General features: G+C 40.8%; 1 protein-coding gene across 1 annotated transcript in view; it reads left to right on the forward strand.

Annotated features, from left to right (window-relative positions):
- The first annotated feature begins 5,043 nt into the window (after nt 1–5,043).
- The window catches only part of LOC136871770 (thyrotroph embryonic factor), a 260,775-nt gene continuing 248,127 nt past the window's right edge, over nt 5,044–17,691 (forward strand). The window contains exon 1 of the mRNA XM_067145345.2: nt 5,044–5,447. Coding sequence (XP_067001446.1) covers nt 5,270–5,447 — 178 coding nt within the window. The 5' untranslated portion in view covers nt 5,044–5,269. The remainder of the gene's footprint in view (nt 5,448–17,691) is intronic.

A 17,691-nucleotide genomic window follows, 5' to 3' on the forward strand; every position in this document is an offset into this window, starting at 1 on the left:
GCTCTCCACGTGGAACTTGCAAGTTTATGTAGTATGTGATTCCTACACTTGGTGGCTTTGCATTTGTACTTGAATTAGAGTATCCAGTACTGAACAGAACGTCACCACTAAGGCTGCCAATTACCTGTAATAATCTCCTGGCCCAAGATACACACAATAATTATTTGTACAAACCAATGTAATGCATTGTTGTATTGTTTGATCCACGACTGCATTTGCCATAGACATAGTGTGACCAGACGTCCTCTTTTATCCTGACAGACCGACGTTCGAACCCCACTGTCGGCAGCCCTGAAGATGTTTGTCCGTGGTTTCTCATTTTCACACCAAGCAAATGCTGGGGGTGTACCTTAATTAAAGCTACGGTCGCTTCCTCCCCACTCCTAGCCCTTTCCTGTCCCATCGTCACCATAAGACCTATCTGTGTCCGTGCGATGTAAAGCAACTTGGAATATTTATGTCCGGACATGTCCTATTTTGACTATTGTTCGGGGTCCGGGTGAATTATTAAAAAAACTAAATGTCCCCCACTTTGTGAATCTGCTTGTTTTGGGGTAATCTGTTTTACAACGTTTTTACAGGTATTACGCGACGGCATCATCGATATCGTACTGATGTATAGAAATGTGATTATGGATATTCAGTACATATGATTATTAAAGCCCGGATTTTTATGCAGTAACAGGTTAGATTGCAAACTAATTTTGTTAGTAGGAAGTGTCGGCCACCCGCTCATCCATAATGTAGCAAGAGTAACATAAACCATAGGGGTTCTGATGGGCCGTACCCCTAGGCTATTAATGCATAAAAATCCGGGCTGTAATGATTATTCTATGCATGGCTTGTATTGTGATAATAGATGCTGTTTGCGATTCTCTATATTGCATGCTTCTCTCTCTCAGCAGTACCCCGACAGAACACTGCTGTACTAACAGCTAACAACATGACAAGCGACAAGAGATAACCGGGATTTGAAAGAAGCCTCCTTTAAATGGATGGTGCTGAATGTAATAGAGATTGATGACGTGAAATCTTATGATTAGTTATGCAATTTCAAACAGTTCCTGAATGGCCTATACACTATATATATAAACGAGCGTGCCTGAATATTTCACGTTGGAGCCACAACTACCCACCGCAGACCACTGATGCTTCTGTAACCTCGAGTCTTCCATCGTGCACTATAGTGGTTGTGTGTCGGTATCTGTAGTGGTGTAAGAGATGTGGGGGGTTGAGATTGGCCGACTCCATATATAAATAGACGTGTGTGTTCGTACATTTCACCTTGCAGCCACAGTTACCCACCGCAGACCACTGATGCTTCTGTGCGGTAGTAACCTCGAGTCTTCCATCGTGCACTATGGTGGTTGCGTGTCGGTTGCTGTGGTGGTGTGGGAAATGTGGGGGTAGAATGCGGCCGACTATATATACAAATAGATGTCTGCGGCCGTATAGTTTATCTTACAGCCAAAACTACCCACTTTAGACCACTGGTGATTGTGTGTGGTGGTAGCCTGGAGTCTCCCATCATGTGATGTAGTGGTTCTGTGTCGGTAGCTGCGGTGGTGTGGGAAATGTGGGGATTGAAAGTGGTTGACAATGTATAAAAATAGACATGTGTGTTCGTATATTTCATCTTGCAGCCACAATTATCCACCGCAGACCACCGGTGTTTGTGTGTGGTAGTAGTCTGGAGACTCCGACGTGCACTATAGTGGTTGCGTGTCTGTAGCTGTAGTGGTGTGAGAGACGTGGGGGTTGAAAGTGGAGGCTTTGTCATTGAATGTATTAAAATTAGTATGTACTCTAGAAGGCTGTGAAGTGGGCTCCTTGGTTTCATATACCATCTTTAATTCATTTCGCAAGAGTATGGATATCCCAGAACCATAACAGTTTGCTGCTTGAATACATCTGCGAGTATTTTCTCTAATTCTTGAATATGCAGCAGATACTTACTGAAATAGCTCCTTAACAATATCATTGAGGCAGTAATCCTAACCGGCAAAGAAAAAGGAAAATCTGTTTTCATTCCAAGAATTCCATTGATCTCAAATAATTTGTCATTTTTTTCAAATGATCACAATTTCCAGTGGGATTCGCTTATAGTATGACTATCGATAACGCTCAGGGTCAAACATCCCACAATTGCGGAGTTAATTTGAAGGATTCCTGTTTCACACATGGTCAGCTCTACGTTGCTTACTCCCGGGTGGGACAAGCAGGAAATCTGTTTGTGCATGTGCCAAACTACAAGACAATAAATGTACCATATAAGAATGTATTTTTATGTAATGACTTATAATGTAGGATATTTATATATTCCGAAAAAGAATGCAAATAAAAGAAGAAACAGAAAAAGTGGGTTTTTTTATGCAGGTCTTCTGTGTCATATAAAAGAACCCGCACGGATGTACAAAAGAACCCAGCGAAGCGGTTTTTTTTTTCCTGCTACTTAGAATATATAAGTCAAAATTCACATTTAAGTGCGACTAGTATCCAGTATTCGCGAGATAGTGGATACCGAACCCCACTGTCGGCAGCCCTGAAGATTGTTTTCTGCCGCTTCCCATTTTCACACCAGGGAAATGCTTGGGCTGTGCCTTAATTAAGGCCACGGCCGTTCCCTTCCCACTCCTAGCTCTTTCCTGCCCCATCGTCGCCAGAAGACTTATGTGTGGGTGCGACGTAAAGCAACTTGTAAAAAAAATCAGACTCTCAATGGTGGACTTTTCTGTCCTCACTTTTCGGCATTTTCCTCCTTTTTAATAGTTTTGTTTTTTCTTTTATCTTTTATCTTTTGCATCTGGTCACCCTACATAGACACGGATTTTTAAGAAAAGTGCACGTATAAACTATAAACAAACATCCTTAGATACTTACAATTTATCTTACGTAGCACCGACACACATAGGTCTTACGGCTACGATGGAATAATGGCATGTGACCTCCGGAGCGCCCTGGTTCAGGTCTTTTGACTTGACTCCCGTAGGCGACCTGCGCGTCTTGGTGAAGAAATGGTGATGAAGACGGCACATACACCCATTCCCCGTGCCAGGGGAATTAACCAATTGTGGTTAAAATTCCCGACATTGCCGGGAATCGAACTCGGGACACCTGCGACCAAAGGCCAACACGCTAACCATTTAGCCATGGAGCCGGATGACAGTGGAATAGGAAAGAGCAAGGACTGGGAGAGAATTTGCTGTGGCCTCGATTAAGATACATCCCCAGCATTTGTCTGGTGTGAAAATGGGGAAAGCACGGAAAACCATCTTCAGGGTTGCCGACTGTGGGCTTCGAACCCAATATTTCCCGAATTCAAGCTGACAACTATGTTAGTGGGGGTGGTGGTGGTGATCATTGTTTGAAGAAGGAATGCAACTAGGCAACCACCCTCTACATAACACTAATCGGAGAGGGGAAAAAATACAGTTCTAGCTAGCCCTTCAGGCAAGCAACTCAATGTTTGAAACATCCTAGGGATATGAGCTCCGAATATTAGGTGAATAAAATGTAATAAATTATGTGAATATATTATTTATTTATTCCTAAAAATTACAATCATTTTCTTAATCATTGTTATCCGGTCGATTAAATTAGCAGTTTACCTTTTTATCAATACAAAGTTTCACTTCAGCCCCTATAACTACATTCGGTGTTGACATATTTCAAAAAATAAAATAAAAACGCCTGAGGGTATTGAACAGGGGAGCACATTACAGAAATAATTATGTAAATCAGTTAATTTGGCTAGGATTTGAATCAGAAAGAACATCAGTAAAGAAACAAACGATTTAGGTTGTTTTTCTGGAACTGCATTTAGGCCGGAAGTGATTTTCGAAATTTCTTTTTTGTTTGTTTTTGTTTTGATATAGCTATAATCCGGGTCCTTTAACCCTTCAACTTTTGGCACAATTGAGGAAATTGCTTAATTTTACGTTTTCGTAGTAGGCTATATAGAGACCCCTACTTTGTCTGCAAAGAAATATTTCCAACATTAACTGGAAGGGATCTGACACTTCGAAAAACGAAGATATCGGCTAGACAAGGGCCATACAGGGCGTGAAGACTCCCTAGCCCTCGAATGCTCTAATAGCGTCGGGGTCGGAAGTAAACAAGAGTTGACCAAGGAACGTCGGACAGGATAGATGAAATTGAGGAAGTTGAAGCAATGCCACGATTCAGCTAAGGTTCCCGTGGTCGCCAACCCATGCTCCCAAGTTGAGAGCCTCTGGGGCCTCTTTTAGCCTCCTCATGTGACAGTGGAGGGGGGGGGGGCGGGGTACCGTGGGTATTATCCTACCGCCCCAACCCAAAGGAGGTTGATAGCTGCACGACCCAAACCGCGCAGCTACTTGCTCGGTATAATTGAAGAAAGTGTGGTATGGTTGGCTCATATACGGTGTGTTTTCTTTTCTTTGCATCGTTCACTTCTTTGGGCTGACACAGTCAGTGTTCAGTGTGAATGGTTGGATCAGTGATTTTTTTTTAATGGCGATTATTGCTACACATTTCTCGCCTTGTACGCCTCAATTTGGCCCGGCCACTGTTTTTGCAGTTTTCTTATAACTGCTTTGCCTTTGGTGGTGCTATTTGAGGATCCAACAAGCCTTCGTTCTGATAACCTAACAGACAGACGACCATTAGGACAGCTGTTTTTCTTGCTGTCCTTTAATCATTTTTTTTAAATTCGATGTCTGTATTCTTAAGCTACGCTACCCATATTCAGTGGACAGAGGTCCTTATTTTAGGATTTGTTACCGTGTCGCACACACACACACACAGAAGGATGTTTTGGAGAGCTGTAGTGAACGGGGAGCTGCGCAGCGAGGAGTGGGAGAGGTTGGTCGCACTGTGCGGCTCACCGAGCTGGTTCGCCTCAGTGGTGAGAGTGGCGTGGGCCCGCGAGTACGGCTTGAGTACTGAGCCGCGGGTTGTAAGTGCAAGTGCATGCGTGTGATTCGTCTTCTTCTCGTCCTTCTGAATGGGAAGTAGTCGCAGCTACGCAATTCACTCGACTTCATCCCGGGACCTACGGCGTCTCTCTATGGCCTTATCTTTGTTGTGACACCAAAACAAAAACTTATTAGCCTCAAAAATATAGAAACAAACATTTCCGGTGTTTTTGTGTGTACAATAAATACAGACCATATTAATAAGGACTATATTTTTTAAATAGTATTATCATCGCAACTATAAGACTGACTGTTTTAAGTGCCTCTGTAAGTGTCCGTCCGATCTCATAAACAGTGTGATAAAAAGTGTGACCATGGATTACCATCAGCATCCCCCGGCCGCCACCCCCCTGATCGCCATGCCGGCCCCTAGCCACCCCCTCACACACCACCAGCTGCATCAGCTCCAGACACTTGTTGCTGACGATAACACATCTGCCCGATGGAGCCAATATCAGCAGCTGTGGCGGCAGCATCACATGCATACCAACGGTAGGCTGTATTCATATTATGTACTATGTAGTAACATACCAGTGCTGTTTTAAATATATATTAGTTTTAAAGAAAGATATTACTTTTGATCATTTTATGTCATATTTAGAGCATCACCGGTATGTTCTGTACCAGTTTAGAGCTGTCTAGTTATGCTGTTCCGAAATTCTTCCAAACAAATTATCTGCGTTGCAGTTTTCGTGTAGTCCAGATGAAATATTGTTATTAAAATATTGTTCATGTACAATATAATATGTATCAAAACAAAACTTGCTCTAGTTTTTATCGGATGTGTATCATTTAATCAAGATTTTTTTATACTGCTACGTTAAATTCTTCCCTTTTAAAATGCTGTGTTTATCTCGTACCCATGAGAATGCATATGTTATGTGTGTTCTATATTATAATTTTTCTTCATTATAATGTTGACTCAAGTTACAAAATAATTTATGTAAGAATAACCAAGCAAACAGCATTTTGTGTATCCTGAAAAATATTGACAAACTGCAAACCGAAGGAAAAAGGGGGGCGTGCTTGGCCAATACGCAGTTTTTAAATGACCAGCAAGGTCATAGAAGCAATACAGTAATAAACAGTACAGTACTGAACCGATAGCTTTTCAGTTTTATATTTACCAGTGGCTGTATTATTCCGTAGGACTGTAGTTTCGGTGTAAATTATTATGTCTGTCCTTTCATTCTCCTCTTTAAACAGATTCTGGAGGTACTATCTTCCGTTTTATACCGTAATATTCAGATAAGTGTTTCCATTATAAATCTTTCAACTGCTTCGACGGGTAAATATCTCCCCTCCGATTAATAGATGAAGATGAAGGGTTGGGGAGTGGGGATTTTTTGAATGAAATGAAATGGCGTATGGCTTTTAGTGCCGGGAGTGTCCGAGGACAAGTTCGGCTCGCCAAGTGCAGGTCTTTTGATTTGACGTCCTTAGGTGACCTGCGCGTCGTGATGAGGATGAAATGATGTTGAAGACGACACATACACCCAACCCCTGTGACCAAAGGCCAGCACGCTAACCATTTAGCCATGGAGCCGAAAATAAAAAGTTTCTTCGGTCATACGTAAGGGAATATAATTTTGCAACTCTTACAGTTCTAATATCTTACTTGCCAAGTTCCATGTCCTATGCTGTAAGCCATCATATGTGTGCTCTGTAAGACTTTCTAGGCCTAGTTGAATTAGTTTCGAAGTTAATAAAAAAATTTGAATTTTATTTAGATGACGTTTGAAATGCCCCTTGCATTTACTCAAAATGTTGATACTCCGTGTTATAAAGTAGTCCCTTTAGAACTTACTTGCATCACATATCTCATTTTATACAGCTGAAAGTCCAAATCTGGATATGTTTTAAAGTATTCGTTTAAGATGTTCCTTGTGTAACAAATCTCACTTCATCCAGTTAATTTTTTCTAATAATTGGCTTAACATCGCACCGACACAGATAGGTCTTATGGCGACGATTTGATAGGAAAGGGCTAGGAGTGGGAAGGAAGCGCTCGTGGCCTTAATTAAGGTAGAGCCCAAGCATTTTACTGGTGTGAAAATGGTAAACCACGGGAAACCATCTTCAGGGTTGCCGACAGTGGGGCTCGAACCCACTATCTCCCAGATGCAAGCTGACATCTGCGCACGGCCAACTCGCCCGGTGTTTAAAATCTTAATGTGGATATTTTATTAATAGCCTGTTCAAAATAATTCCTTATATTATAATTCTTATTAGATTAAGCTGAAATCCCAAATGTTGATATTTCGTTAAGGAATCGCATAGAAGGTCTCTTCCGTTACAATCTCACTCAGTCTTTCTGAACATCCACATTTCTGTGATTTTTTAAGACACCTCTTGAAAAGTCCTTCACATTATAAATCTCAATTGATCCAGCTGAAAATCTAAATTTAGATATTTTATTTTATTAAAGACTCGCTTGAAAAGTCCCGTGCATTACAATTCTCGTTAGATCCAGTTGAAAATCCAACTGTTGATAGTTTAATTAAACATCGTTTAAAATGTCGTATTGTATTCCATTGTTTTCAGCAGATCCAGCTGAATATTCAAATTGTGATATTATGAGACAGAATATCCGCTATGGTCAGCTCCCCTAATACTAGGGAAACCACAAAGGTTCAGCCTACTGACGAGTCTATGAAGACCATAGAAATTAATGTACATTTAATTAATTTTCATAATAAATTTAAATCATGTTACAATCTTCATTGTATTCGGGCAGCTACCCTCTGATGGATTGTATTTTTTTAAGTTATACACATTTTACCTAAAAATCCAGATTTTTATGTTTTATTAAAAATTATGTTAAAATGCCCCTTTGCATTACGATTACCTGAGTATCCAACTTTTGATATTTTACAAATTACTCCTTTCAAAAAATCTTGTATTACAGATTCAACAAGAAATCCATATTTTGATATTTTTATTAAAATCTCATTTTATAAAATCCCTTATATAGTTTTTATTATATCCAAATGAAAATTCAAATTTTATATGCTACTAAGAACTCGTGTAAAATATCTCGTGCATTACAATTCTCATTATATCCGCGTCCAAAACAGAATTTTGATATTTTATTGATTAATTCATAAATAGTGTAATCTCATTTGATCCAGCTAAAACTTACAGATCAGATCATATGCGCTCTTGCTTTGGGAGTTAGTATCAGATGTATTCCTCTCCTGCTGCAATATTTTAAACTTTCTTGTTGGGTACATTAGAAACAAAAATGAAAAAAATTCAATTCTGCACATTAGAATCCTTGTTAAAACTGAGTACATTTCGGTTCTCTTTCTCGAAATCCTTATTTGTTTCACTACATTCTAATTAAATATTTCAATCATTTACAACATTGCATTTCAATGTCTAACTAAGAAAACCTGCAGAGGGGAAAAGTATACGAGTACCGGCGTTCTTCTTATTTTTTCTTCTTGTGCCATGTCCTGTCCTCCAAACGTTGGCTATCACCCTCGAGAAGTTGCCCCCCTTTTTCGGCCAATCTGAAGAAATGTTTGGTGTTGTTGATGCACTCCAGTTTTTGATGTTTTGGAGCTGTGGCATCGGTGATCTACCAGCTCCTCTCTTGCGTTTTATAGTGAGGTGCAGTAGGCTGCACTTTCTAAACCATAGAACATGGCTTAAAAAGCTCTGTTCCTATGCCAGCTGTCACTCAAATCTAGCTGCATCCGGGAGATAGTGGGTTCGAACCCCACTGTTGGCAGCCCTGAATATGGTTTTCCGTGGTTTCCCATTTTCACACCAGGCAAATGCTGGGGTTTTAGTCTATCTTTTATTAAGTCCACGGCCGCTACCTTGCCATTCCTAGGCATTTCCTGTCCCATCGTCGCCATGAGACCTATCTGTGTCGGTGCGACGTAAAGCAAGTAACAACAACAACAACAAATCTAGCTCTTATTAACACTTTATTATTTTTTACGAAATCTACCCAAGGTATTCTGATCGTATTCTCCTATGTAACCACATTTCTAATTTTCACGCCTCTATGCCATAAATCAGTGTTTTGGACATTTGTATACCATGAGCTGCTTTGCCAGTTTAGTTTCCAAGGTTAGGGAAACTTGATATGGCTCGAGGAAGAATAAGAAAATTAATATATATTACACCTTTTGAAATGTTAATTCAACTTCATAATGTTTATGAATTTACATTTCAAAATGCTTCACTTACCGCCTCCGTAGCGTAACGGTTACTGGTACTGCTAGAAATGTAAGACTGGCAGGAAGGTTGGTATGTGGTTAAAATGGTACATAACTCCAATGGGGTTGTGCCTGAAAACACCTGCACCACCTTGACGAGGATACGAGTGTACTTCGTTTTACTTACTTCTTTTTCAGGGTTGCAGACAGTGGGGCTCGAACCCACTATTTCCCGAATGCAAGCTCACAGCTGCGCGCCCCTAACCGCACGGCCAGCTTGCTCGGTTTTTATATTTTGGTAGTGTTGTATGTTTAGTCCTCAGCCCGAAGGCAGGTTGGATCCTCAACAGCTCCGCCATCAGCTGTCATAAATGGCCTAGGCATCACTGAAGAGGCGTACTAGGGAAATGAGGAGTGAGGTAGTTTCCCGTTGCTTTCCTCGCCGAGCCAGAAGTTGCTATTACATATCAGTCTGCCAAGCCCACTGAAATGCATGCACAAACTGACCCTATGAGCAACATTTACCACCCCCGCTGCTGTATAATGTTATCGTGAGCCCACGCTATATGGTTTTACGTACCAGTTCTTCTATACTGTTGATTCAATTTACCAAATGTCATTATACGGGGTGTTCGAAAAAAATGTGTGATATAATGAGGACATGGGTTCCATACCTGAAAGCAACACAAAATATTCCAATGAACATACATCCTCTGCAGCGGCGTAACGAATGCGGTTTGGGCCTTGTTAAGTTATATAAACAAAGGGATTATTCCTCATCGTAAGATTATTAAAAGATAAGTTTAACAGGTTTTATTTGACTGCCTCTGTGGTTTAACAGCTATGCTGATGAACTGCCAACCATGAACCACTCAGATGTTCGTACTTAATTTTAATTGGTTTCATTTTTCAGTAACTACAGAACTATACCCTCTAACCGATACCGAAGTCTCGGTTATAATAATCTATTCGATTACAAAATAAATCACAAAATTAAATAAAACATTGTTCAAATAAAGTTTGAAAAATATCAAGCCGCACAAGTGATAAACCTAGTCTATTATTAACTTCGCGTAGAAAGAGCTCGTTCAATACTGAGTTCACTGATTGCTGCCACACCAACTTCTTATTGACATTAGGCCTATACAGTGGAACCTCGATATATCGAATCACCTCGGGAGCTAAATTTTATTTCGAGTTATCGAAATTTACAGATTCAGAGAATACCATTTTTGAGGATGTATAGCACATAATTGAATCCTGTGTATCTACCGGCAAAAACTGAATACAGTATTTTTAACAGTACTTAAAATAATACAGACAAACTCGTAATTTACGACATCACTTTAATTATAACCCTTATTATAGTAACTTTTTAGAAGACAGTACAGTACATACAGTAGTGAAACAAGAAACATACCCTCCGTTAACACCTTCGGAAAAAAAACCGTTAGTCTCTTCTGATTTTTAATTATTAACTTTCTTTTCTTCCTCATACTTTTAAACAACATTTATTGCTATGAAAACACTGTCATTTACAATCGACTGACTCTGTATGATATGTAGGATCGAAGAATAGGCACTCCACTTAACGTCTGGTCTGCTGACAGTACAGGAGAAGCCAGCTCCAGCTATTCTTATTGGGATTCTTATTCTTATTCTGCTTCTTGCTCGCCAGCAGTGTTGACGGTATCCATAGGAGGCTCTGCCACTGTAACGCCAGAGTCCACATTTATGTAAGCCTCAAAATGTTACTTGTTAGTTTTCGGCTCATTGTAACCCTGTCTTTACTTGTTAATTCTTCCAGAAATGCCGTATTTCACAGTTAATGCTGTACAAAATTCGAGTTACAGAGTATTTTTGGCTTCAAGGGAAGAAACGTTTGATTCGAGAAATCTAGAAATTTGTGTAACCGAATTTCGAGTAAGAGAGAAATAAATACACGTGAAGAATAGGACAAACGGTCGGGAAATTGTAGTTACTTCGAGATATTGAAAATTTGAGAAATGTAGGTTCGAGATATCGAGGTTCGACTGTACATTGTTGTCAAATAACTGTGTGACAAAAGTTAAATGTTTAGCAAAATTTGTGCATAATACGATCTCAGGTGCACTACACGTTAAGAGAGTATCATTTTCTAAAATTCCAATTTTGATTGCTGTAATAATTTGGTGCAAGTCTTTTTGTGAAGAGCGTATCGCGGTGTTACGAGAGACTGAGCTGTGCTGTGTTACATCCAAAGCTGCTCGTTGCAACTAAGTGACAGTTATTCTACGTACAAATTGTAAAAAAACAAAACAAAAAAAGAAACAACTATTTCGACTGATTCTACAAAACCGCCCTGATCATTTCCATGGCATTAGGCTATATATATAATTTTTACTTCTTGCGAGAAGTTTCGGGGCCCTTTGAAGGCCTGGGCCCGTCTGCATTGCAGGCCCTAACGTTACGCCCCTGCTCCTCTGATCGATAGTTTACGACTTACAGACATTCCAAAGTTTTACTAGAGTAGCCTGTACAATCCGAGAAACTTTTAGTGATCCTTCGTTTTACAGGGGTCACGAGTAAGGAGGGAGCTACCCCGGTTCCGGTAATACTGCCAACTGAATGGAAATGAAATCTGAATTGAATCGATAGTATGGTCGATCGATATGAATTTTCTAAACAGTCGTTTCCGTGTAGGAGTACTAGGTTTTTCCTGTGATGTGCTTTGATTTTCCTCACTCATGTTCAAGCTTAACCTGTATTTTGATTTTGCTGTGTAAATAACAACAGTATTAAAAGTGTTACAATTATACCGCCAGATATCTTACGACGATGCATAATCCATTCATATTTTTTGTGCCAGAGGTTGCCAGTACGAATCTCGAAAATAACCGAGGTCAGCACTAAGGAGCCGAAGTATCACTAATTTTTTTTAAAAAAATGTTATTTGCTTTACGTCCCACTAACTACTCTTTTACCGGGCGAGTTGGCCGTGCGCGTAGAGGCGCGCGGCAGTGAGCTTGCATCCGGGAGATAGTAGGTTCGAATCCCACTATCGGCAGCCCTGAAGATGGTTTTCCGTGGTTTCCCATTTTCACACCAGGCAAATGCTGGGGCTGTACCTTAATTAAGGCCACGGCCGCTTCCTTCCAACTCCTAGGCCTTTCCTATCCCATCGTCGCCATAAGACCTATCTGTGTCGGTGCGACGTAAAGCCCCTAGCAAAAAAAAACTACTCTTTTACGGTTTTCGGAGACGCCGAGGTGCCGGAATTTAGTCCCGCAGGAGTTCTTTTACGTGCCAGTAAATCTACCGACACGACGCTGACGTATTTGAGCACCTTCAAATACCACCGGACTGAGCCAGGATCGAACCTGCCAAGTTGGGGTCAGAAGGCCAGCGCCTTAACCGTCTGAGCCACTCAGCCCGGCGAAGTATCACTAAACGTTTCGCGTACTGTAGTCATGTTTCTGTACAAGAAGTGCTCAAAATTTGTCACAAGTTTGATGACTTTTCGGCGACTCAATAGCGTGTTTTTGGGTGTTGTTTGATTGTCGTGAATGCCGTTATCAATGAGGGAATGTTACGTTATATTGGCCATGAAGGAAGAACAGGCAGACATAATCAAATTCGTAATGATTAGATGGTAAATTAAATGTTACAAGAACTTAACACAGAATTCCTGATTCCTACATTAATATGAAATATCCCCCCCCCCCCTCCATTCCGGTTGATAACATGGAGACGTAACTCTTAAACGATCGACCACAGGATGTGTAATCGCAGGGACGTGTTGGGTTGTTTTGGAGTGCATGTCCATACTCCCATTACTTCTCACATTTTTGGGAATACTGTGTATAAATTACTGACTTCACATTCGTAATTCGAGAAATCAGTGAAGTTATTATTGCTATTGCTACTATTGAACTGCTGGGCTAACATATATTCTGGACCTTGTCTGGGATTCTGAGCTTCTCGCCGGTAGAAGGCCGGCTTAGATGACAATATGTAATTCAAAACCAGGCCTGGGAATAAGTGGCAGGGCATTCCTACCTTCTCTCATTTCGTGCCTTGAATACCAACTGGACCCCCCACTGGTGAAGATTAGCCGACGGATCAGGAGAGCTGGACCACTTAGAGCTACGAATACCGACGTCATTGCCCATAATAATAATAATAATAATAATAATAATAATAATAATAATAATAATAATAATAATAATAATAATAATAATAATAATAACTTCATCCGTGATTAAAAAAATGAGATTGGCTTTCTTTTGGCACATTAAAGGAATGTATTCAGGAATGATAGCAAACAAGATCCTCACCTTCCAGGAAATCCAGAAGGCGCAAATGTTTTACGTACTGGAACAAGTTCAAGATCTAAGAAAGTGTGGGATTAAGACAGAAGATATAGAAAACTTGTTTCTTTTAATCAAGGTGACTCGATCCGAGGTAATCACTCTCCCCACGCGGCTAAAATTAATGTATTCGAAACGTCGACACTCTTTACATAAGGAGTATAAAACAACGACACGATCCAACCCGAAAAAAAAAGAACTAGTTTAAAAGGCCGTGGAAGCTTTTACTCCAAGGAAACGGAGAAGTGATGAGAATGAAAATTACGGAGGGGAAGAATCTGTCGTAAAAGAAACCGAGGACAACAAATTAGGTATTCTCAAAGAAAGAATGGACAAGGCCGAGCTAAAAAATGTAGGAATACTGGCGAAATATAAGAAAAAGAACAATGTTGTGGAACCTCAGTCCATAGTATTTAGAATGAATTTAATTAATTGATTGATTAATTCATTAATTAATTAACTTCCCTTCGATTGCTAACGATTTAAAGAGACAATGGGGTGCGGCAGTTTTACGCCGAAAAGGCCGTCTTTATGGTAACAGTAAGTATTTTTATTAGTGCTTATTATACTTTAAACACTTGAATGCCAACTCACTGCTGGGATTCCATCGTGCAACCTTGAGCTCGGGAAGCGTGCGTCTATCCAACCGCGCTACTCTACTGACCAGTAATGATGAACAGCGCCACTTCCGCTGAACTTCCGGGACAATCTTGGTAGGAAAGGTAGGATGAAGCTCATATCGTAGTGAAATATTAAGCAGCTTGCCAACTGGGCTCTTCATTTAGATGTAAAACACAAGTCCCGAGCTGATTCACCCAGTGGTGTGCAGTAATCCAAGGCACGTGCCGTTCCATCAAGAGAGTAGTACAGTGTTCCAGTTCAGACAGCCCCTGATCCGCTCATGTACGACGTCATTTCACTTCGGCAGGCTGTATGAACCATACTTACTAATTGCTAGTGGACCCGCGCTGCTCCGCAACATTCGTTGTAAATAGGTCAGATAACTCGTCTGGATATGCCTGCCCTTTTCAATATTTTTATGAACATGTAATACCGGTAATGTAGTTTATAACACTTCTTTCCATACAGTATTCAATGTGCTTCCACCATTCGGGCGTATCTGGATCTTAACATTTTCAAACGATCTTGCCCGAGGTGGTGCAACATACAATCGCCCGTGACTGAATACTGGTTCGGGTAAATAGACACCCACTTTTTCAAGAGGTTGTCCCTGCGCCATATTACTGGTAATGGTCATACAGAAGGCTAGTCGACTTCATAGCTTCCCATCTGTGCGTGCATCGATGTTTTCTATTAGCAGCATGTAAGTTATTAGGAAAGTTCTGCCATCTTTTGAGTTTATTTAGAAACTGGGGAAGGTCAGAGAATCGAAGAGTATGTAGCACAGAATAATGTTCTTCCATTATCAGAGGAAATGTATACTCTCTGGCTTGACAGGTAGTAATCAAACATGGCTGCATGCAATGACGTTACTAAGGATGATAATCACATCAATATCAGAATATTAATGAAAGTGTTGGTCGCTTAGCAACCTGCTAAGTACATAATGTATTGCGGGTTAGGGTAAACTTCGCCTGCAGTTATTGGAGTGATCATTTAATGATTTGATTTTATGATTACTGAAAGTTGGCTGAACTTAGAGGCCTATCATCAATGTCTCATGATTCACTGGCAGGTAATTCCAAAGCGAATAAAAAAAATTGAAGCAAATCGGTCCAGTAGAAAGGACGGACGGATTTGCCAAAGCTGTTTTTAGTAAACTCTTTAAATATATAGATAATACAGGAATGTCGATTAATAGGAAAATAGAAAGTAACAATATCGTGAATTGCTTACTGATACAGTTGATATTTTACTTTACAAAGGTGAAAAATGAGAACAGTTGATATTTACATTCACTGTGCAATATAATTGCAATTTTGAGCGTATAAATTGGTGTCATATTTCTCTCAGTCATGGCCATCAATCAACGGTTGCTAGGTAACATTGCCTTGCCATTCATCCATACTTTACATCAAAGCTTGCACGGTTGCTAGCTCACACTTCCGTTTCACGGTGACGGTAATTTTTCATATGACCTTCAGCCATTAAGACATATTTATGTCAAAAATACGTTGATGAGATTGTTCATTAATATTTGTAGTAGACATTTGCTTGCCTGTCGACTGTCTTCTTTCTCGCCGCACATGTCACGCTATCACATCGGTGCTTTCTTGTTGCTCCACGTAGTTTGGGATGCTTCAAAGAACTTTCTCCTTTGTGTGTTACTTGGACATCGTCTTCATCAACTACGTTCTCTTCCTCTCCTGTTTCTTGTTCACCGTTGTGAACAATGCCGGCAATCAGTCACTTCAAACTGGTCATCAAGGGCAGACCATTCATTGAGGTCTTCACCAGTCTCATCTGCTCATCCAACCGTTTGTTCCAACAAAGGAAACATATTTTTCGTGCTATTTCTTTCACTGTCAAAATTTTCTCAGATTCCTCACTTTTAAAAAAATTACACGATTTGGCCATTCTTGCGCCTTATTTTAGCCATTTTTTGCGAATGTATCGGATGAGACGGACGTGGGATAAGCGAATGTCGGTTAAGCGGAATTCTACTGCATTGTATTCCAGTGCTCGGCTCCTTGGCTGAATGGCTTTGTGGCCTTCGGATCAGAGTGCTCCGGGTTCTATCCCCGGGCGGTCTGGGGATTTGAACATTCGGGTAACTTCTCCGGCTCGGGGGCTGGGTATTCGTGGTCGTCTTAAAACATGTGTTCGTTTACACACAACACACCAAACTACCAATAACTACAAAAACACGTAATAGTGAATACATCCATCCAGGGAGGGTTGGCGTCAGGTAGGGCATTCGGCCGTAAAACTGGGCTCAACCCCCCTTTTTTTTTCAACGACCGCAGATAATTGTGAAAAGGCCAGGAATAATAATAATAATAATAATAATAATAATAATAATAATAATGCTGTATTTGAGTGGTTATGAAATTACCGAACGAGTGGCTGGGCGAATCGAGTCACGGGAGGTATTGGGTTCAAACCCCACTGTCGGCAGCCTTGAAAATGGTTTTCTTAGGTTTCCCATTTTCACATCAGGTTAACGCTGGGCCGCTTCCTTCCCACTCCTAATCCTTTCCTATACCGTCGTCGCCGAAAGATCTATCTGTGTCGTGCTGATCTCAGACATTTCTGCCATATCTCCAGAGTGTGAGGTGTAATCAGATCGAACAAAATTATCTCTTTCTCTATAAATAATATTTTTAAAGATTTTTTAGCGTCTTTTGGGTGTGAAAGTTGCTCGTCTGGTGGCCATGATCATTAAGGTATCAGGTCTTTATGCTCCAACACCGTGGTTAGCTGGTCGAGTCACGTTGGCGGAAAAATATCGCACCATCAGAATGTTAACCGGTAGGGTAGGAGAGGTGCTGGTATAAAATTTTTACCGAGCCCGACAGCTGCAGTCGGTAAAGTGCGGCCATTATCGAGTATTCGAGAGATAGTGGGTTCGAACCCCACTGTCGGCAGCCCTGAAGATGGTTTTACGTGGATTCTCGTTTTCACACCAGGCTGTACCTCAGTTAAGGGCAAGACTGCTTCCATCCCACTCCTAGCTCTTTCCTGTCTCATCGTCGCCAAAAGACTTATCTGTGTCTGTGCGACGTGAAGCAACCTGTAAAAAAAAAAACTACACAATTTCGATCATTTTGAAGCTATTTCTTGTCCATATGTCGCGAAATTTTTCGAGTATTTCGCACTTCTTCGCTCCAAAATTTTGTCACATATTCACTATTCAATGTTTGTGCCTTATACTTGTAGAAATCAATGACGTGAATCAAACGACACCTCACACGACGTGCTACCATGTCGGAATCCAGAACTATTTTTTAGGGTACAGCCCCAGCATTTGCCTGGTGTGAAAATGGGAAGCCACGGAAAACCATCTTCAGGGCTGCCGAGAGTGTGGTCCGAACCCAACATTTCCCGAATACTGGATACTGGCCGCACTTAAGCGAGACTCCAGAACTATACTAATTGTTAGGAGCGGGGCACGGTGACTTTAGTACCTCGAAATCGTGGCGCTGTTAACGTCATATCGAAATTAGACTCTTGTTGCTAGTTACATTGATTCTTCCTCTTTATATTGAGAGGGAACACTATGCTCGCTATCCGCGCGTGGTAACCCGCTATGGC

The sequence above is a fragment of the Anabrus simplex genome, chromosome 1 (assembly GCF_040414725.1).
Source record: "Anabrus simplex isolate iqAnaSimp1 chromosome 1, ASM4041472v1, whole genome shotgun sequence".
Taxonomy (NCBI): domain Eukaryota; kingdom Metazoa; phylum Arthropoda; class Insecta; order Orthoptera; family Tettigoniidae; genus Anabrus; species Anabrus simplex.